General features: G+C 32.8%; 1 protein-coding gene across 9 annotated transcripts in view; it reads right to left on the bottom strand.

Annotated features, from left to right (window-relative positions):
* Positions 1–22,570, bottom strand: part of LOC106674093 — a 66,097-nt gene that overhangs the window by 31,150 nt on the left and 12,377 nt on the right. For 6 of the 9 annotated variants that reach the window (XM_024230355.1, XM_024230354.1, XM_024230351.1 and 3 more), the window contains 2 exons: positions 18,553–18,704; positions 18,128–18,171 (listed from right to left, as the gene is read on the bottom strand). In XM_024230355.1, coding sequence (XP_024086123.1) covers positions 18,128–18,171; positions 18,553–18,704 — 196 coding nt within the window. Of the gene's footprint in view, positions 1–13,508; positions 13,717–18,127; positions 18,172–18,552; positions 18,705–19,577; positions 19,676–22,570 lie in introns of those variants that run through there. The other 3 variants (XM_014406571.2, XM_014406574.2, XM_014406575.2) reach the window with 3 other exon arrangements.

Genomic DNA, 22,570 nt, shown 5'->3' with positions numbered 1-22,570 from the left:
TAAAAGTCCAAATTTTCAAGTATTTATTCTGTCAAGATCCATTTTTCTTTATGCATTGACAAATATAGAAGTAACGAGGAATAAAAGACGACGAATAACTCTTTTTAAAAAATCGCTTTGGCCTACGAAACGAGGGTTTCTTTTGAAATAGCATAAGTATTAAGCATTTCTTCTCTAAGTTAAATTTATGTTGTCAAAATTTGTTGGTATATGCTGGAAAGTGTACACAATCAATATAAAACATGATTAGTTCACATCTAAATCTTTCTCACTAGAATATATTGCTAACTTTTAATAGAATTGGCCGAGATCCATTAATTTTTATATCCAGGTAAAAGAGTAGATGGGTCAGAGTTCGTTACGCCCGCTATAATTTGACACGGAGAACGGCGGATGTACAAAAACAAGTATTTCTGACCAATTTTGAATTTTTTTGACCACCATCCCATTAAGGACAATTTAAATCTGATTCACCTCCCTGCTTTATCCAAGAATTTATAACTTTTTAACCTATTTTACGTTAGCTTAAATAAACGGAAACTTGGCACATATTGTAGTGTTATTATAGCGTAGAATCGTCTTTCAACCTCTACCACAGCTTTATTTGTCCCAGAGTCTTTTGAAATAATCTGAAGGACGGAAAAAGGCGGTTCAGAATGCAGCAATAAAAACGTTCCAGGAAACGGGAACTTGATTTATTGAAATTTCTCAAAACCGGTGGATAATAAAATGAAACCGCCGTGGGAAAAAAGTTGATCACGTTGTACAAAAGCCTGAACGAATAAAGTCGCAATAAAATATCATTCCTTTAATTAAATTCGGTTGTTTTTATTTGATTATTGTGACAATAAACAATAAACCTTTTTATAATAGATACAGGGTGTCCAGTGAACAACGTCAATAGTTCGATCCTCAATTGTAGTTCTTTCAACTTTGCACAACTTTTACTCATAAAGCCTCCTTACTCATAAAATATTACGAATACAACATCAAAGGAAAAGCGTCACGATGCGCTACAAATTAACGGTCGTGTGCTAATAAAAGTTATTTTTTGTGAAAAATAACAAAAAAATGAGAAATACAGTGTCCTGCGAACAGACGTGAATATTTCTGTAGATAATCCTGTAGATAATCAATTTTACTAAATGTTTATTCAGAAATCGTGAGATGCGGTCTGGCGTGATGTAGGTTTCAGAAAAACATTTTCTTTATCGTGCCACGTTTCAAGCTTTATTGAGATCATCTTCAGGAATATAAAAAAAATTATATATATATTTGCATTGTACAAATTGACTTGTTGCCCCATCCTACATGTATTTGTTAAATTTAAACAATGTTTGTAAATCCCAGGCGCTGAAGATGATCTCAATAAAGATCGAAACATGGCACGATAAAGAAAATGTTTTTCGGAAACCTACATCACACTAGACTGCATCTTACGATTTCTGAATAATCATCGACAAACGGTCACTAATCACTACACAGTACTAAATGTCCCTATTTCAAAATAATTTTATGGCTTGTTTAAAAATCAGTAAATCTCGAAAATTAAACATTTAATGTGAGATTTCCTCTTACGGGTCTGGGATCTGATGAACCTGTATTTTGGTCGTTTCCGATCACTTTTGGTTTCAGACACGTCCTCCTCGCATTCTTCAGTGTTGCGTCTGCAAGATTTTATGAACGAATAACAAAGGCTCAGCTCTGAAGATGGCGAGAAGCCGGAACGCTTCTGACACAACAAAAAATAGAGTATACGTAAAACTGATTATTTTCTGATGGATGTCTTTAAAACCGGTTTCCTGATTATCTGAACTATCATAAATTTATCCACTAATTGATTACGGTTTTTAGTTGAGATAAAAAAGTCAGTGTCACGAGCGGGATTCGAACCTACGACCTTCGGCTTGATACGCCGCTACTCTTCCAGTTGAGCTACCCTCACGATTTCTTGAGGTCACGATAGCTCAGTAGAGTAGCGGCGTATCAAGCCGAAGGTTGTGGGTTCGAATCCCGCTCGTGACACTGACTTTTTTATCTCAACTAAAAACCGTAATCAATTGAATTATATTAAATGGTCAAGCGGGCCCCGAAACCTAGTGAATTATGAACTAAGCTACTTTGTAATTTGGTAGTTTATGATCATCCTGGTCCGCTTGTCCTAGCTGTTTTGTTTAGACGAAATCTCGCACCTTAAACAGTTTATTTCTTATTTTCTGATAAATCTTTCTAAAATCCATTTGTTGAATATTTTGCAAAACCTTCGCCCTCTAAAGTGTATTTCTGTGAATAAATCGCTCTGAAATCCATAGAATTTGATGGTGACTGGTCATGTTTTTGATCAATCATCCGAACTATCAGAAATTTTTCCACCAAGCAACTTTGTAATTTGGTAGTTTGTGATCATCCTGGTCCGTTTGACCTAGCTGTTTTGTTTAGATGAAATCTCGCACCTTTAACATTTATTTCTTATTTTCTGATAAATCTTTCTAAAATCCATTTCTTCAATAACCCAACCTTCCCCCCTCTAAAGTGTCTTTCTTTTAATAAATCGATGTGAAACCAAAATAATTTAATTGACCTTGGCTTGTCTGATCATAACTTGGCTGGAAAAAGCTGAAAAGAAATTAGTAACATTACAACGCGAGAAAGAAAATGAAACCAAACAAAACGAGGGAAAAGTTCCAACTATATTTCAAAGAATTGTGAAACGACCAGTCGTGAAATATTACCTTGATGTGCAGGAACATTTTCGTGGTTAAGCAAAGCTTTTATTTTATAACCAGAACGTCTATCCTTTCTAACTGGGTGGAAGTTTTGGATTTTAGTATTCAAACGGACTTAGTGAGTCATTGTTGTCTTGGCACTGTCATGTCTTGTGTTTGGGTTGAAATATCCGCTATTCGTCGCAATCGATTCGTTTAGCGAGAAAAAAAATCGTTGAAGATTTGATAGAAGAATCGTGAACTTCTGCAGTGAAAACCGTTGAAATATACCACACGATTCTGCGGCTTTTGAAAGCCATACCAATTCACACCGTGCTTCTGCAGCTCTTGGAAACGGTTGGGATGTCTCACATTCTGCATTGAATCTATGAGAACCATTTTACACTTTATACAAATTAATGTCAAATAAAATTCCAAAGGCTATGCCCGGATTCGAACCCACAGAAGTTGCAAATATACGGACGCCCTAACCTCTCGAACACCACGGTCACCGCAAATATTTCATGATCAAAATTTAAGTTTTTTTTTTTAAATAAAAGTTTATAATCGACAAGACCTATTCCAACAATAGAAGATAGTAAAGAAGGAACGAAATGTCGAAATCTAGAAATAGAAATTGAATTTACAGAGGTTAAAATTAGAAAATCTATAAAAGCTTCATTGTGAGTATGCTCCACGTATAGTAAACAAAGAAAACCAGACTCATTACAATCCTCGTTACAATAATCAACTTAATGATCATAATAAATACAAAAGGAAGGATTAATTAAAGGAAAAAAAGGACCACTGCCGAATCAAAGAACATAATTTATTTTAGCAATCTGCCATAGTCGCAAAGCATTGTTTTCTCATAAATGTATGATAGTTTAAGCCTTCAATTATGTTTAAAAGAAAAGTAGTGCAATGTTTAAACAAATAACACCCAGGGTGAGCATTCTTTATTCCGATTCTTTTTCAATATTCGAATCCGTTCGTTAGAAACGTGCGCCGAGCATAAAAACGTGATCAGTGAGGCGAGCCTGGTCGAAATCCAAGGTAATCGCTTCTCTATACCTTCTTTTTTTTTGTCGACCACCCTTCCCAACGATCCATAGCACTAGGCTCATTCGAAATCACGGTCTCTGGAGCTCTGGACCGACGATGAATCATCTCAGGGCCGACCATGACAATAAAGGAAATTGAAATATGATATTTTACTTATACAATTTTTTAAATGGTTGAAACATTGACTAAGAGGAAAATTGTGGGTTTTCTTCTTGAGGTCTGCAACGTGACGAACTTTTTTGAACATCCTGGAACGCTTATCCTAGTCTGTGTCTGTAGAACGCCTTTCGCCATCTTCAATGGTGAGTCTGTGTGATTTTGTATACGAATAGAAATAACCAAGACCAAATCCAAAGACATCGGCAAACAAAGAAAACGATTCATGTTTTACGGTCGAAAAAAAATCCGACAGAAAGAAAAAATACACGGATGATGGTGAAAAGCTGATATGCATACCAAAAGCAGCGAGAACGGACCGAATTTGTTCGAAAACCACAAAACAGATCCAGTCCAAAGGACCTCAGAAATTAACTTGTAATCCAAAAATTCCTTATGCTTACAAAATATTCAACATAAAATATAAAAAAGCTTCCATTGATTTTTTTTATACTTCACTCAGCAATTTTTGAACACCAATCCAAGTTTTACAGAAAAAAATCAAATCGGTATTTTTCAATGTGATTTGGATCTGATTTGGACGTCGCAACGTAAAGGATATAAGCAGGGAGAGGCTTTACGCCCCGTTGCGTTGCTTTATTTCCAGTTGATTAAGAGAATAAACTGTTACCCACTTTTCTTTTTGTATATTGATATACTGATGAAGTTTACAAATGGAGTGAATTTTATCAGCAAAAATTAAGTATAATAAATAAAATAAAAAGACAGTAAGAAAGAAAAAGAATCTCAATAAAAGGTAAAGAAGATTTAAAAGAAAAAACGTGCTATTTTAGGTAATAATGAAAAAAGGCGTACTAACTTAAAAAAAGAGCATCGGAACAACACATAGGTCCAACTTTTTTCGTTAAAAAAAAGAACCCAACTGAGAAACTAGGAAGGAAAAACCTAATGGGATTAAGAAGACATTCTACTTAACAGAAGTTGTTAAATGCTATGCTTAAATATGCTCAACATATGACCAATGTTTACTATAACTAGAAGAAACTACTGCCCTACAATAAGTAGCTAGGAAAAGACTACGAAGCTGATAAAGACATTTCTTTTTCAATATAGACCTATCTAGGTCTAATCATCTCATATTATGATATCTATCATACCAATGAGAAAAATTCTGTACCTCATTTACGAAAAATCATCTAGGAATCCAGTTGCAGATTTATTTAATTATTAATAATTAAGGTAATTATTAATAATTCTCTCCTTTAGAAAAACATGTCATCGCCCAGAAAAAAATTAACATTTATTCCTATGGGTTAAATTTTAATTGTGAAAAAAAATCACTATTTCAGGGTGAAAAATGCTTTTCAGTTATGCAAAATGTTTAGGGGTTTATATTTACTTTTTTTTATCATTATTGCTTTATCCTGAAATCCTATATAAACGATGGTTCAGAGTGAGGTGCAGCAAGGGCTCTCGGAAGTCAGATACAAGCCGGCGTTCCACAAGGGAGCATTCTAGGTCCCATACTTTATACCATTTATACCGCTGACCTACCTAACACCCTAATACATATCACCACCTACTCAATTTTGTCCTCCTCGAATCCTATTCATGCTACCTCCAAGAAACGTGAGGTTATCGATTGGTTGCAAAAAATGGAAAATACTGAATGAAGAAAAATGTACTGTGTTCACATTGAAAAAACAGTTTTGCCCTCCATATCAACAACGAAGATACCGACTTCCATTCAAATCAAATACTTAGGATAACTTGACAGCAGACTGGCGTGGAATTAAGAGATTTAAGAGACAGCAAGTTAACACAAGACTTGGACAACTGGTAAGACTTCTAGAACCGAAAGCTGTCTTGACCGTCAAAACTAAACTAACATCCAGCGGATCCAATCCTTCCAATCAAAAGTGATCAGACAAATTGTCAAAGCTCCTTACTACGTCACTGACCTCACTGTCTACAACGACCTCAACATTCATTTTGTCAGAATAAGATAGAGAGAGGGAGGAATATAAAAAGGGGAGTAGAAAAGAATAAAATAGAATGAGTCGGTTAGAGATGCATGTGAGGATAGAATCAAAAATAGAAAGAGAAATAATAAAAAGAAAGAGGAAGAGAGAGATAAGAAGAGAGGGAAGGACAAAAAGAACGTAAAACAGGAAAAGACAAAGAGATTAGAGAGTTGAAAGTAGACATGGTATACATAGATAAATATATTGTGAAAGAAGGATAGAGACAGCAATAAGTGAAGATGACGAATAATGGGCAAACAAACACAAACACCACAAAAAGTTGAAGATACAGACATACACGCCTCGGTTAACACCTGTTGAACCGGCACTATTTGTACTCGCGGTATTTTTGTGTTAGTAAATCCCATTCGGCTTTACGCCATCTTCAGTGAGGACCTTGCGAGTATATATGGGCCCAAAGTAATCTAGTGCCGATTCAACGTAATATTTTTATGAAAACACTTGTTGTTTTTTTGTTGTTTTTTCTGAACTGTATTTTATTAATTAAATAAATATTTTGTTCCTGGATATCTTCATAATTACCTCAATACATTTTTATTTTATTATTACAATGCGTATTTTTTGACGCAGAAATTTAATTGATAACTGAAAAGAAAATGTTTCAAACGGCTTCCTTGTCCAAAAAATGCCATCTCTTGTGTTTATTTTCATGTTAATTTGAGAACTTTGTCTTCGTCCGACTTCTGAAATAACATGGCCTGTACACAGGAGTTTCAACTGTTTTAAAAATGCGCTGTCCCTTTTGTGACGCATTCCAAAATCGATTTCACATTGGCAAATATCTCAGGGATTCGAACTGATTTAGAGTTTTACGAGGCAAAATTACAGAATAAACTAATCTTATGGATTGGAAGCTTATGGATCTTAAGAATACCCCCCCCCCAACTTCAAGATGCAAAAACCTTTCGAGGGAAATTCCAATTCTAGGGTCCAATACGAGCAAAATACAAATCGGATCTGGACCTCGGAATTGGCCTAAGTCCAACGGATGTTCTTAGCGTTGAAAACGGGAAGAACTGAAAAACATCCTCCAGGTCTAAGTATATCTGTGATGTAAAGTCCTAATTGGTAAACTTAGCATCAACGTTCATCAACTTAGAAAAGGTAAACAAACACAAACAGTGAGAAAAAAATGAAAATTTTGGCCAATAAGCATAAAGGCTTATATTTAACATTATGAAATTAAACGTTAAAGTAAAAATAAAGATTTTATGTCAAATATGTAAAATCTTTGAAAAGAGCTTATTAATAAAAACCACTCCTTTGTAATTTAACCAATTAAATAACAGCATAAAGTTCAAAATTTAAACAAATTTCAATTAGGATTTTGATGATTCGAACACCCCCATTTTGTAAATATTTTTTCGTAAACTTTAATCAAATTTATCATTCATGTGACGCATTGCAATTCGATATCTTCATAAAATAAAGATAATTAATTTTATTACTAATTACGAGCCTATCGCTGTATTGTAATAATAAGGTCTGGCTTATTAATTTCATCGGTCAGGCATGGGCACAACACAACAAACCAGTTTATGCGAATATGACCGAGATAATTTTAAATTAAAATAGAAGACAATTTATTGGTTTATAGAGCTTTGTGTAGCTTAGAGCTGACCAATTGGTCAACATGATTTACGCAGGCAATTTCATCGTTTCCAATAATAGAGTTGAAACAATAAGGATCTAACTTGATTTATGGACCAAGGGTAAATGAAAATTACTCGTAAACCATCGTAATCCCTGGGGATTAGGGCTTGATTTTTTTTTTTTTTTTTTCTAAAATGGGGTCGCCAGAAGACACCACGATTCCTACCTGTACGTTCTCCTGATTTAAAAAGGTTAATTTCAAATATAGCAAAAGGAATGGGGGCTGAGAGAAAAAAAAACCTGGGCTCGTAAACTCGTAAAAATAGTAATAACTTTGCCAAACTGTGGCAGGTTAAGAAAGAAGTTCCTGGTCCACGGAGAATGGCTAGAAAAGGGAAGGCAAAGAATCTCAAAGGTGCCAAATAATAAAAACATAAAACAAACAATAAACAATAAACAAAAATAAACAATAAAATGTTCGTTAAATGCAGACACGTTTGTGCAGAAATTGTGTTGTTGACAACAAAATAGCATGATAAACGGCATTCAGAGCCTGTTTTTGTTTGAAGATTTTCACTAACCAAGATGCGTAAAAATGTCGTGATAAAACATAGCGTTAATAAAGTAGAATCTTACAGCTGGGGTCTATCTTAACTCCGAGGAAAATCTAGTAGACTGGGATAGTGGGAACAAAGTCTGGAGTGTGAATGTAATTTATTAGCGCGAATGGTGAGGGCTATGCCTAATACCACCAGGAATATCAAATACTTTGGGGTAGTGTGAAAGAAGTCTGGTGTGTGAATGTAATTTATTACACAATTAATTAAGGTTTTTAGTTGAGATGAAAAAAAGTTAATGGCACGAGAGGGATTCGAACTCACGACCTTCGGCTAGATACGCCGCTGCTCTCCCACCTGAGCTATCGTGACCTCGATCCGCTCGGACATCACGATAGCTCAGGTGGTAGAGCAGCGGCGTATCTATCCGAAGGTCATGGGTTCGAATCCCTCTCGTGCCATTAACTTTTTTTCATCTCAACTAAAAGCCTTAATTAATTGTCATGTATTAATTGGTCAAGCGGACCACGAAAGTAGTGAAGTAATTTATTAGATCGAATGGTGGGGGCTATGCATAAATACCACCAGGAATATCGAATACTCTGGGGTAATGTGAAAGAAGTCTGGTGTGTGAATGTAATTTATTAGCTCGAATGGTGGGGGCTATGCCTAAATACCACCAAGAATATCAAATACTCTGAGGTAGTGTAAACGAAGTCTGGTATGTAAAAATAATTTATTAGTGCGAATGGTGGGGGTTATGCCTAAATACCACCAAGAATATCAAATACTTTGCGGTAGTGTAAACGAAGTCTGGTATGTAAAAATAATTTATTAGTGCGAATGGGAGAGGGCTTAACCGCAATTACTCCTAGGAATATCGAATACTCTCGAGTAGTGTGAAGGAAGTCTGGTATGTGAATGTAATTTAGGAGGGAGCTATCCCCAATTACCCAGAGGAATATCGAATACAGTGGGATGTGTGAAGTCTGTGGGTAAAAGAAAGTTATTGGCAAGAATGAAAAGGGTTCAACCACGCCCCAAGGAATACCGAGTACTCTGGGGTTAGAGTACGATGTCTGGGGTAAAAGTAATTATTAGCAAGAATGGAATGGGTTCGACCAAGCCCCGAGGAATATCGAATACCCCGAAGAAGTGAATATGACCAGACTTCTATGTTTGTATAAATATGTATTGTATGTTTTGGTATTCTGTTGACAATCTGAGTACAAATGAGAAATGTGTGGTGATTAGTGACCCTTAATCGATATTTATTTAGAAATCGTGAGATGCGGTCTGGTGTGATGTAGGTTTCAGAAAAACATTTTCTTTGTCGTGCCAACGTTTCGATCTTTATTGAGATCATCTTCAGGGCCTGGGATTTACAAACATTGTTTACATATAACAATTACATTTTGGATGTGGAAAAGTGAATTTATACAATGCAAAATATATTTTTTATATATTCAATCAAAGTATTTTTACTCCCTCAAAGTGAATGAGAAACTAGCACAAATGAGAAACTAGCATTTTAGGATATCGACCTAATAATTTTTCCACATCCTCACTAAAAGTGGTCAATTTTAAATTCTGACTATTCGTTTTATTAAGAATCAAGGCAAGTCATAAATCATAAAACCGGGAAAAACATATTACTTTCAATTATTTAAGTATATACAAAACATCGAATAACAAAAACAGACTTCTGCAAAGTTCAAATTCAAAGCCCCATCTCCAAAAAGGAGCTATGAAAACATAGCGACAACTTTCGATCTGGGAGCTGTAACAGACTTTTGTAAAATTTATGAATCGACGAATCCCGACAGGACAGTTCGACATACATGGAAGAGAGGAACACACATAAAAATAAAAAGTTCGACGAAACAACAAACAGAACGCAAAGGAGGGAAATGTTGCGAAGTGGCGATATTATCCAAAACAAATATATATCCTCCTGTTGACCTAGTATAAATAGAATGTATCTTTGACCCGGGACGACTCAGACTGAGTAGGCGTGAATTCGATCGGTTTGGTGGAGAGGGTGTGAATGGTTAAAACCGCCTTTCGACTCTTAAAAACAGAAGATTCACGCTGAAAACAGTTCCTAATCTCGGTTTCTCAACGGTTTTACAAGAAACGATACCAGGGGGACAAAAATCTGTTACACTTTGTACTTTTGATAGGTCATATAAATTGATTTTTTCTATATAAATATCAATGATATGCGTTTAAATTTTTTAGCATAGAAAAATACCCATTGAAATTAATGCGATGGGATATTTTAATCCCATGTTACCTTTTTTATTAACATATTTACTTGATATTTTATCTAAAATATTTCCATGTTTTTGGCAAGGAAAACTGCATAGAAATGGTCAGCATGATTCGAAATTTACCTCTTCATTTCAACTACGGCAAGGTTCATATCAAAAAGAAATTCCTAAACATATACACAAAAGAAACAACACACTCACGCCCACCAACACACATGAACATTTACACTAATAATTATCCTACATAAAAAAAGAAATATTCATGATTAAAATAGAATAGAGAGGATTCATGTTAGCCAAGTTGCCTTTCAGTTTTAGTAAAAATTATTTTAAAAAATGCGAGAAAATACGATCCAAACATGCATGCACAACGAAAGAATATAGCTAAGTTTTGTTTCAATGTGAGTCACTTTTAATTTCTTTTCATTCGATATCTTCTCTATGTAAAGAACAATGAGAGTTGTTTCCACTGATTAATCTTTGCTGAATCGATGAAAATTCCATAAAACAATTCTGATCGGAGATTAACTGAATTTTCCTAAAGTTCGGTCGTGAAATCTAATCTGCCCGGACCTTAAAAGCTTTCAAATCTGGCGTAACGACAAGGTTCACTTTTCACTTTGGAAAATAAAAACAAAAAAGATACAAACATTCGGAAAGATGAAAAATCTGGTCCATCTATTCTTTTGACATAAATTAATCAACCGAAGGATTTACCTACAAAAAATCGCACATACCTCCTCCTGATCTATAAAAGGTCTTTTTCATTATATAGCATATTGGGTTGATTAAGTATAATTGAATATAATTTTCAAAATTATCTCGTTAAATATGTACATTTTAATCACTAAAAGAATTCACGTTTCGCTCAGCAATTTCTCTCTCATCCCCCTTCAATATAAACACTAGGCTGAATATTGGGTCTCATGCTATTCTCCATATATATATTATTATTATTTTACTACTAGGCTTATTATCTGATGGCATTGCGCTCTATTGTTCCTCTTAGAGGTTCATTGAGGTATTCCGAGTTAAATTATGAGATAAACCACTTCTGAAGAAGTTGAAAATCAACGTCCCCAACTAGTACTCACAATAGAACAAAAATCGACTTGTCCTGAGAATAAAACGGCTCAAAACTGTTGGTTAGCGTATTTTATATATAGAATAGAGTATGGTATGAACAAAAAGAACTAATGGTCTATAATATGACTATAAAACCCACGCTACTCTTTTTTCCTGTCTGTCGTGGAGTCACACGTGCCAAACCAACATAAAAAAAAACTGCTAATTGTGTAGAATAAATATTTATGCCTTGCCACTGGTTCCAGCAGATACGTACAAATATCTACGTTACTTGAAATTTGGTTGGAAGAGGTGCAAGGGCTGTCTTCACATTTCTTTACGGAAGTAAAATAAAAGCTTCCAAAAAGTTTTAAGTAAATCTGTCTATCATCAGTCAACCTACCAGAATATGTACAAATTACTAAAGCACTATTTACTAAGTAAATTACTGATTTATTTAATGATTATTCTGCTCATGTTATTTAACGGAATATAGTGACTGTTTAACTATTGTTTTGTTTTTTATAACTGCTTATTTAAAAATTTATAGTATATATTTTTGGATTTAGTTTATATAAGCTCAAATCCGCACATTTGCATACATACAACCATTTGCAGAGTTCTCGCTATCTACCTGTATTTATCATAGGCGTATAAGCTCAAGATGATCTTGAATGTTGGACATAGCTTGGATAGGATTCGTGTTAGAGGGCAAAATTCCGGTATCGTCCGTAGTAGGATGTGTAGGTAGGTCAGCAGTTTATATGATATAAAGGATGGACCGAGGATGCTCCCTTGTGGGGCGCCGGTTTGTTTCTGTCTAACTTCCTAGAACTCGGCGCTCTCGCTCTGAAGCAGCGGTCGGTTAGATAGGATTTCAGGATAAGTTAAGTTTAAGTTTATAAATCATACACGAGTTGCAAACCCTCTAAGCTTTAGGAAAGCTCTTTAAAAAGTGTTCTAGTGATTTTGAAACATAAATGAATTTCATGGGGTTTTCGATGCTCTTGTGGATTCGATGTGGAATCTAAGTTACGGTAGGTTATGTATTTTATGAGATAGGAAAGACTTAAAATAAAAAATTGTTAAGAGTAGGGTGTTACAAAAGAGAAATATGTCGGATACAATTGAGAATTCCGACTTGGAAAAATAGGGACTTTTTTAATTTCAATTTGATATCTACTGAAATTTTGACGTCTGTTCATGGGACATCCTGTATATTTCGCCGTTTGCGTTTTTTTTTCCTTCAACACGCAACAACTTTTGCGCATCATGAAGCTTTCCCTTTTATGCTGTATAATTCATGTTATCTTATATATTTTTGATAATTAAAAAAATTCAATTTAATTCTCTAGCGTTATTACCAACAAAAAGTTTTGTGAGAAAAATATATGCTGAAAACCACATACAAATGCAAGGGGGTTAGACAAAATCAACGCTGTACCGACATAATCTAGACAAACTCGAAACATTATAAAAGGCTAAGCTTTTGTATAAATTGAAAGAAAAGTTAATCTTTATGCAAGGTATTGGTTGAGATAAAAAAAGTCAGTGTAACGAGCAGGATTCGAACCCACGACCCTCAGCTCAATAAGCCCCTGCTATCGCTCAAGTGGTTAGAACAGCGGCGTATTGAGCTGAGGGTCGTGGGTTCGAATCCCGCTCGTGATACTGACTTTTTATCTCAACCAATACCTTGCATAAAGATTAACTAATTGAAAAAAATTATTCGGTCAATCGGACCACGAACTCTAATGAAAAAAAAGGTTAAACTCGTGTTGAACACTTGCAGATGAAGACGGGCCCGTTAAGTGACCCAATGCCGGTACCGTATGAATTTCAATAGCGTTTATGCGAACATTTCGTATGTAATTAACTTAATTGAACACTTGCCGCTTATTCTAGATCTCTTTAAGCTATTCTAGTTGAAACTTCGCGGGGAAATGAATAGTAAAAATGTTTGACACTAAGTTGAAGATTTTTGTAAACGGATTTTCACGTTCACACAGATAAAAATCCGTTTCTAAAAATACCAACTAGTAATAGTTTAAAAATGAAATAACTAAATAGAAAATGAAAGGGACGAACTGTGAAATTCTGGCCAAGTCGGCTGGCCGCATTCTCCAGCGGCTTCTGCGGTCGGTGGTTTCCATTGAAAACTGAAGCACCCCGGTCCGAAGGCATACACTCTAGATGTATATTCCAGTTCACGCCGATTCAATTTTGCACCCGCTCCCAAAACCGATTATTTTCCCACCGCAGTGGGAAAACAGAAATGACTATTTTCGAATGAGATTAACACTAACCTCACACGTGTTCGTGTCGGAATTCAAGACAAAAACCGGCTGTTAAACTATTATAAATTGACAAATCTAAAAAATAACACAAGGTGCCTTTTAAAATTGCCCTAAAAATGTCTGCATTTTTGCCCAGTAATCTTTATTACCAAAAGTGTTGTGGACATTGACAAATCCACAAAATATCCCAAGACTGCTTTTTAAGATTACCCTAAATTTTTTTCCCTTGAAAATAAATTTACAGACATGTCTGTGTCATTTTATTACATTAGCGTGGAAATGTACATTATTAATTAATAAATAAATTCCAAGATCATAAAAGTTTGATTATCAAATCGAATATCATATTCACCTTTAACCACAATTTAAGATGATAGGAACTGATTTTTTTTTACTTTTCATAAAAATTGTTTCTATTTCTTTACAACAAAAATAGCTTTAAATATCATTTGTGTCACACAAAAGACCCAAAAATAAATAATTCCGGTTGTTAAACTACTACAAATTGAGAAATACAACGTGCTAGGTTTAGAAAAATCACAAATGTAAAATAACACAAGATTGCCTTTTAAGATTACCCCCAAAAATGTCTGCATTTTTATTTTATTTTCAGTAATCTTCATCAACAAAAGTTTTGGAAATTGACAAACCTAAAAAAAAACACAAGACTGCTTTTTAAAATTACCGTAAAAGCCTGCATTTTTTTCTGTAATCTTCATCACCTAAAGCTTTGGAAATTGACAAACCCAAAATATCACAAGACTGCCTTTTAAGAGTACCCTAAAAAGTCTGATTTTTTTCTGTAATCTTCATCACCTAAAGCTTTGGAAATTGACAAACTCAACATAACACAAGATTTCCTTTTAAGATTACCCTAAAACGGTCTGCATTTTAATTTTATTTTCAGTAATTTTATAACCAAAAGGGTTGGAAAATGACAAACCCAAAATAACGCAAGAGAATCCCCGATATGAGAATCATGCTTGAGAATATCTGAGTCCACTGTTCCAATTTTTTGGATGATGTAATACTATCTAGCATGTGTTGAGAGTGAATGTATTTATTGGCGAGAATGTACAATGAGAGAGCCAGCCAATTGCAAAATATTGAGTAGTCCCCACCGACTCTCAGTTTGGTTTTTTAATTGGTGTAAAGAGTGTTGAAGGAATATATATCTAAAAAATAACGCAAGGCTGCCTTTTAAAATTACCCTAAAAATGTCTGCATTTTTGCCCAGTAATCTTCATTACCAAAAGGGTTGTGGACATTGACAAATCAAAAAATATCTCAAAACTGGTTTTTAAAGTTACCCTAAAATTTTCTATTTTTTCCCCTGGAAAATAAATATACTGACTAATATGTCATGTGAATTAACATTATTCTTTAATAAAATCATTAAATTCCAAGACCATAAAAGTTTGATTATAAAATGGTGTATCATATTCACCACTAAACCCAATTCAAGCATAGGAACCAAAATTTTAATTTGTTTTTTAACTAAACATTTTGCTAATAGTTAATAAAAAAAATAGCTTTAAACACCCAAAAATAATTTCACAACTCTACGTTTGTTAAATGACCTCAAAAGTAACCCACTTAAAATTAAGCGGTCACAATTGTCGCGTGAAGCTTCACTAATTGTCAAATTATCGGTTCTGACCTCATTCTATAAAAGTAGAATTTACAGATTTAAAAATAAATAATTTAAATTTGCACATTTATATTTTTTTTAAACTATGCATAGTTTGTTGAAAATTTCACTGAACTGCAAGGATACGACAGAATCGAACTTGTGATCCTGCAGGACAAGAGAGAAAAAATCAATCAGTAATCTTAATCTCCAAAAATTATCTACATTATGAATAGATTTGATGATTTATTATTTTGGTTATTAATAAAAATCAATGATATAATTAGTTGAAAGATAGCGGGCTTTTTTGTTGTCTATTATTAGTGAATAATTTAGTTAATGATTAAAGAGTTTTAATTGATTTTTTTTTAATAGAGAAAATAAAAGTGATTATTTATTTATGAACGACATTTGGAAAAACAATATTAAGAGCACCGTTCATATAGTACTACTACTACTGTGTGATAAATTGGGTTGAGGAAATAAGGTTTCAATTAAATTAGTCACATTCACCCCTGGGATCACATAATGTACTTCCTAGATGCAAGGTCAATCAGATAAAGGTTCGACTTGTACACTTTGCATATCCAAACATCAACAAGTTTGTTACTCGAATCGATTTGATTGGGAAATTACCTGATTTGTTACATCTCCGACGGTTTACACGCTTTAACCTAAGCCTGCGGCTCAGCGAAGGTGAACCGCAAGCCAGAGAACGGTCTAACTTTGAACAGTTCAAATTTCGAAAAAATCTATAGCATGTCAATTTTCCACAGGGCAAGAAGCCACATTTCAAAAATTTCATGTCTGTCTAAACTAAACCGTATCAAAACAGAAACTGATTTTATGCTCGTCGAGACACCGGTTTCACAAGGAGAAGACTAAGACTGGGTGCTTTTGCCACTCCCTTTATTTCAACAATTTAAGATCACTCAAGCATAAAAACACTCCCTACATAATAGGTCATACAATTCTAATTCATATTCACAACATTCCTGGTCTTTTGAGGTCAAGACTACATGCTAATTATTAATGAAAATTTATTTGAATCAGTAATATTCTTAAGGAATTAAATTCTTGTATAATTTTAAAACATTTTACAACTTCCAGAAAATGAAACAATGACCAAAAACTTATTCACAATTAATTAACATAAATTATTAACTGGTTTGCAAAGTTAAAATGTAGGTAAGCTATAAGCATATCAATATAGTTTGTAAACAGCATAAAAATATTTACACAAAATTAGCAAGAAAGCTTTAGCTTTTAAGTAATTTAGAAATAAAACTTAGTTTTTAAATTTTATTTGGTCATTAAATAGTGTTTATTGATTTTATTTCTTGTGCTATAAAATATCAGCAAAATCTGATCCGCAAAATATTTTATGCAACAAATTGCCAAGCCTAATCTACCAAATCAAAATTTTCTAGTGCAGCAGGTTTATTCGATCAAACTAAAGGAGGTTTAAAAAAAATAAAAAATAAATAAAATAAAAAAATAAAAAGTTTTGAGTTGTTTTTTGACACTTAAAATAAAAAATATACTGAGCAGAGGCAGAAAGAGCCTTGAAATGCTTCAACTAAAAAATAAAGTTGGAAAATATAAAAAAAACGAAATTTTCGGAAGTAAAATGCATTAAAAAAATAAATAAATAAACTAAATACTAAAACTAATTCTTCAACTTTTTTAAGAAACAAATGAAAAGTGGCAAAATAATCTAGGCTTTATTAATTCCCTTAGTCAAAAATTATTGCTTTAAAAGAAAGAAATTTGAAAGAAAAAAGAAATACTGGCAGGTATAATACCTGAACCTAGAAGTTATTTTGTTTTGAGCTGTTTGTTGACACTTAAAAAAATATACTGAGAGGAGGCAGAAAGAGCCTTGAAATGTTTCTACTAAAAAATAAAGTTGGAAACGCTTTACAAGATTTAAAAAAAAAAACGAAATTTTCGGAAGTAAAATACATTAAAAAAATAAATAAATAAACTAAATACTAAAACTAATTCTTCAACTTTTTTGAAGAAACAAGTGAAAAGTTGCAAAATAATCTAGGTTTTATTAATTACCTTAATTATTAAAAAAATTATTGCTTTAATAGAAAGAAATTTGAAAGCAAAAAGAAACATGGCAGTATAATATCTGATTTTAAAATGTAATCGTAGAATTTTAATGCTTAACAAATGCAAAATTTGTATTACTTTTATAAATCCAAGTCTATTTATACATTACTGTTACCATCATAAAATAATGAGAAATAAACATTTAAAAAAGTACAATTGTTGAATCATTATTTTCCCATTCAAACTCTAAGAATATATTTTAAGTTATAATAATGTTAATATTTTTATAGGCATGTGAAATTCCTAATTTATAAACATAACAAAACAATGCATTTATTTGTGCTACTATTTTATGCTAAGTTATTGTTTGTATTACATCTAAAAGCTGTTAAATAAAAGTTGTGAGTGTGCTATACAAAGGGAAAAAATTAGATCAGTACACAAGAGAAGTTGAATGACTCACGGAGATGGTGTGGAATTCAAGCTAAGGCAAGGCCTCATCTTTTGACCTGTGTGGTGATGTCAGAGTGCAATTACGGTAATTATAATAGCTATGGTTTGCTGGGTAGAGGTACGTGTGGATGTAGCAAGTAGCAGACTTATTGCTTGAAAACGTTATTTCTTAAAATTAATATAATGCTTTTTTTTCTACTTTGATTAAATTTCTAGAATAAAATCCCACCTTTCGACCATGCAATGGTTTTTGTCATGCAACTTACATTTAATTTCCTTTGATCTTCTCCTAGGAGATGAATTTTTATCTCTGAAAAAGGTGTAAGAAACAAAAAAAATAAATAAAAAAATAAAGGAAATAAACAGATAAAGAGGAAGAAGAAAAATTTTCCCCGGAAAAAAAGTCTCGTTTTGGAGGTGTATGCGATGGAAGAATGGAAGGCGTGACAAACTGAAAATGTACAGGATAATAGAGGTACCAAACAAGCCCGTGATATTCTCACGGATGCAATTGTAGCGATATCTTCAATCATCTTGCCACAGATACAAAAAAAGTACAGTTTGGAATGCCTACCACAATCCATTTGACTTTTTACGGTAAAACAACAATACAAAAAGATAACAAAGTGGGAGAAATTAATTTTTTTTTTTATAAATAAAAATAATCTCTCAGCTAATTAATTAAACTTACTCATTTAATCCCAGTCTCAAATTTTCTTTAACAGTCCTTAAAAGGGCATGAGATTCCGAATTAGTCAAACATTTTGTAGATTGACCGTTTATAGAAGTAATCAGGTCTCCTTCTCTAACCCCTTTCAGTTCGGCTTTGCTACCTGGGTTTACCTAAAATGTAAATTTCAATTAATCCTACATTCAGACCGTTATATTAACATTTTAATATAAATTTATACCATTTATATTTGAATATATTTAACAAGAAATATGACGATTTATTTTTTTTATGTTTACAGATAGAATATTAACCGTATTCGTAAACAGATTGATACAAAAAATGGTAAAAATTACTATCTGTTTTATAAAAAATAATAAAATAATGCAACTATTCTATAAGATGCCAAGAATAAATCTATAAACAAATTATTTTTTATGATTCATTATAATATCAATTGTTCACAGATCCTTAGTTAATGGTTTATTTACTTTTCTTATATTCAAACCCATACATGTTCAGCGGGTAGTTTATTTTTAAAAAGGTAAATTTGTTTGATATGACAATCGGTTCAATAGCCAAATTCTATTTATGAAAAGTACGTTGAACTTTTTTTTTAAGAATCGCAAATTTAAATGAAAAATAAAATATGTTTTAAAAACTTTACTATCTGTTAAATGAAAAATTAATGTAAAAAATTTCAATATACTGTAAATATTAAACGTATAACTTTAAAAGTTACTGATTTGTATTTTTTTGCTAAAATCAAAATTTCTTTCAATAAAAAAAAGGATTATGAAGAATAGCACTTGAAATCTATGATAATAATAAAATAGTTTTTAATTGTAAGTATAAAAATGAAAAATTGAAATGCTATTTTGAATTATTTAAAAAAATCTCAGTTGGCTAATGCATTCATACAAAAAAATAACAAAACCATAAAAAATCGATGTCAATGAACAGTTAAATTATTTAATAACAGTAGTAAAAAGTATTAATAAATGATGATTTAGTTCAAAACAAGCTTTCAACTAAATAAAACCAACCGTACGCTTGATGTAGCTATAAGAGTTTGGGCAGAACTTGAGCATTTCAAAACATTTTCTGAAACTACGTTTACAAGCAAATGTACTTGACTGACGATTGTTTCAGAGCTAATACAATACAGGGGATCATTAAGATTCAGAAGCCATCTGTTGCCATCCACCCCTTTGTGTATTCCCAGAGTGATAAAACAACTTCCTATCTCTCTGGGCGTTTGTCTGGCTCATTAATATGCGTAATAACATGTTGAAATGATTTAGAACGTAAAAAAAATTATTCCCTGTGCAGTACCTTTTTATCGTCGTTTTCCTTTTTCTCTATGTGTCTCACTAGATGATCCCTAAATCTCCGAGCAGAATAATGTAGATGTACATGAGCATCAGAAATATTTAAAACTCGAACCATTTTTAATTTAACTCGTAAATTTTTTTTTTTTTAATTTTTGTTTCTAAACAAATAATGCAAAAAACACTAAAAATAACACTGTAATTTTGTGTAACTATTTAATATAACACCCATTACAAGTAAAATCACTAATTAAACACGAAACATTCAAAAAATTCATGTGATTTAATGAATTCTTTTGTAAAGAAAAAATATTGAAGACTCAATAGTCGGGTGTACATGACTGTGAGGTGTCTGAAGAGATACTGTTGTGGCCCAAGTGTGACAAGATTGCTAAGTACAGGGGCTGCATTCCTAGATGTACCATGGACAATAGCATTCAGGTGTGAACTGAGGAGGGAAGACCATGCCCAAGGTCAGCCACCCAATCACCTTTTTACAAGCCAAATTTTTTCTCCTCTCTCTCTCTCTCTCGTTCCTCAAGCACCGAATCACTTTCATCCGAGCACGTATCGTGATACAGTTTAATTGGAAAAAAAATCAACTATTTCTGGATTGAAAGACTGGCGTAATTTACTAATACGTGCTGGTAATAAGCAAAACTTTGCATACGTTCACGTATTCTCAATGACCTATCTCTATTGTTTGTTGTTTAAAATAACTTTGCCTTTACTTTAAACCATTCCGCTTTTTAGACACATAAAAGCTCTTTTACTCACAGGAAAAAGTAAATAAAAAGTATTTATTAATTAATATAAATACATAATACATTAAAAAATATTTGAAATATATTTCATTAATAAAATATATACTTTATTGCATTCAATACTTGTATAAATGAAAATATACAAAAACTAAGAAAATTTATTATCTAATATATTATAATTTCACATAATTTATGCGTTTCTTAGCACTATTTATTTATTAATCCCAACAGAATTTTATAAATACTATTAAATTTGCTTGTCATTCATTATTTATAAAAGAAAATAGACTTGTTAACTTTGACAAAAATATTAATCTCAAATTTTAATATTTCATCATCCAATTTTTTGTTTAATGAAAACATATATAACAGTTATTATTACTGGTGTTTCTCAAGGCTCCACTTTATCCGCCTTATTCTTTAAATGATCTTCCAAATATCTTTAAATATTGCACTTATCGCCTCTACTTGAATGACTTTCTCTCCTTTTCACCTCATGACTTTCAAATCTCAATCACACATAATCCAAGAGGACCTAAATGCCATCCTGGCCTGATCAAAATGGGCTCTCTCTCTCAATATTAATAAGTCCCAGGCCCGCTTGTAGAGAAAGGTTGCTCAGTGTATCTCATCTTGTCGAGGAGTGCCGTGCCTTGGCCCCCTACAGGGAGCAAGTAGGCTTGAACCCCGACATAAAAACGGTACTCGGGTGAGCAAGTCAGATGTTGGATCCCCTATTCTGCTTTTTAAGAGAAACGGGGGTGTTTCCTCACTTGTAAATAGTGTATAAAATGTGAATGTCTGTGTAAATAAGTTTAACCTGCGAGAAAAGGGGAGTAGGTTGTCCTGATTAAGTTGAAAATAGGGCATTGTAGGATCAGCAAGGGTCACCTAACACCTGTGATGTGCAACCTGCAAACATATTTTGTTGTCATGTCATGCACATAGTGATCTAAGAGCATACTATAGTTGCGTATAGTATCCAGGGGATAGGGGGTCACTTGGCAAAATTTCAAGGCAGAGATGACGAAAAAAGTTTATCCTGTTCACAAATCAATTTTATTGTCCTTGATTATTTAAAGATAATAGTATTAAAAAAAGGAATCAGGCAAATTTTAAAAAATTATAATCAGACTGATTGAGGGATATTCTCTCGGGCATGGATCTTAAAATCCCATCCCTTTTCTTGGAGCAATTCAAATTTAATCATGACTCATACAACTATTAAAATACACTTATTTTTATTTATTTATTTTAAATGGGGATTCTCAACAGCAGAAGTCATATCCCAACAATTTTTGAAAAAAGCCCAAATACAGTGCCAGATTCGAACCCGACACCTGAACTTACAGCTTTCTGTCACCACCTAAACCATTACGACCACCCACCCTTCAATATTGGGTTGAATGTTATATTTTATTTTAATCTATTTATACTAAAAAATAGCAAGTAAACTGAGTAGCCATGATAAAAAGTATTTGTCAGGAACTGAAAATTACTTTATACTTTAATTTATCTATTTTGTAGCATCACAACCACATCATCTTACAAAAGTACAATGTTTTTTAATATATTTTGCCTCAATCATTACTACTTTAGAATTATCACCTTGATTGATTAAGTTACAATATGTATCTAAGACTTAATTTATACTTGAGAGAGTCTGAAAATGTTACAACTTATCGAATGGATTTCTAATCTTGGTTGTTCATCAATTTCACAAGCGCCTAAAAGGCACAAAATAAATTAGGACTATTTTTTTTTTCCATGTATACATTTCATAATTAGTTAATTTTGTAATTTGATCATCGCATCAGCCTTTCTTGCTAATTTGCTAATTGGTCTACCAAGTGATTTCAAACTTTTGTCTTTTTTAGCCCTGAAAAGAAGTTTAATCATAGATTACATAATCAATAATGATTTCATTAAGAATTACTTAAAATT

The sequence above is a fragment of the Cimex lectularius genome, unplaced genomic scaffold (assembly GCF_000648675.2).
Source record: "Cimex lectularius strain Harlan isolate CLEC.00 unplaced genomic scaffold, Clec_2.1 scaffold91, whole genome shotgun sequence".
NCBI lineage: Eukaryota > Metazoa > Arthropoda > Insecta > Hemiptera > Cimicidae > Cimex > Cimex lectularius.
Note: the sequence above shows the minus strand (reverse complement) of the source record. Positions and strands in the feature narration are given on the sequence as shown.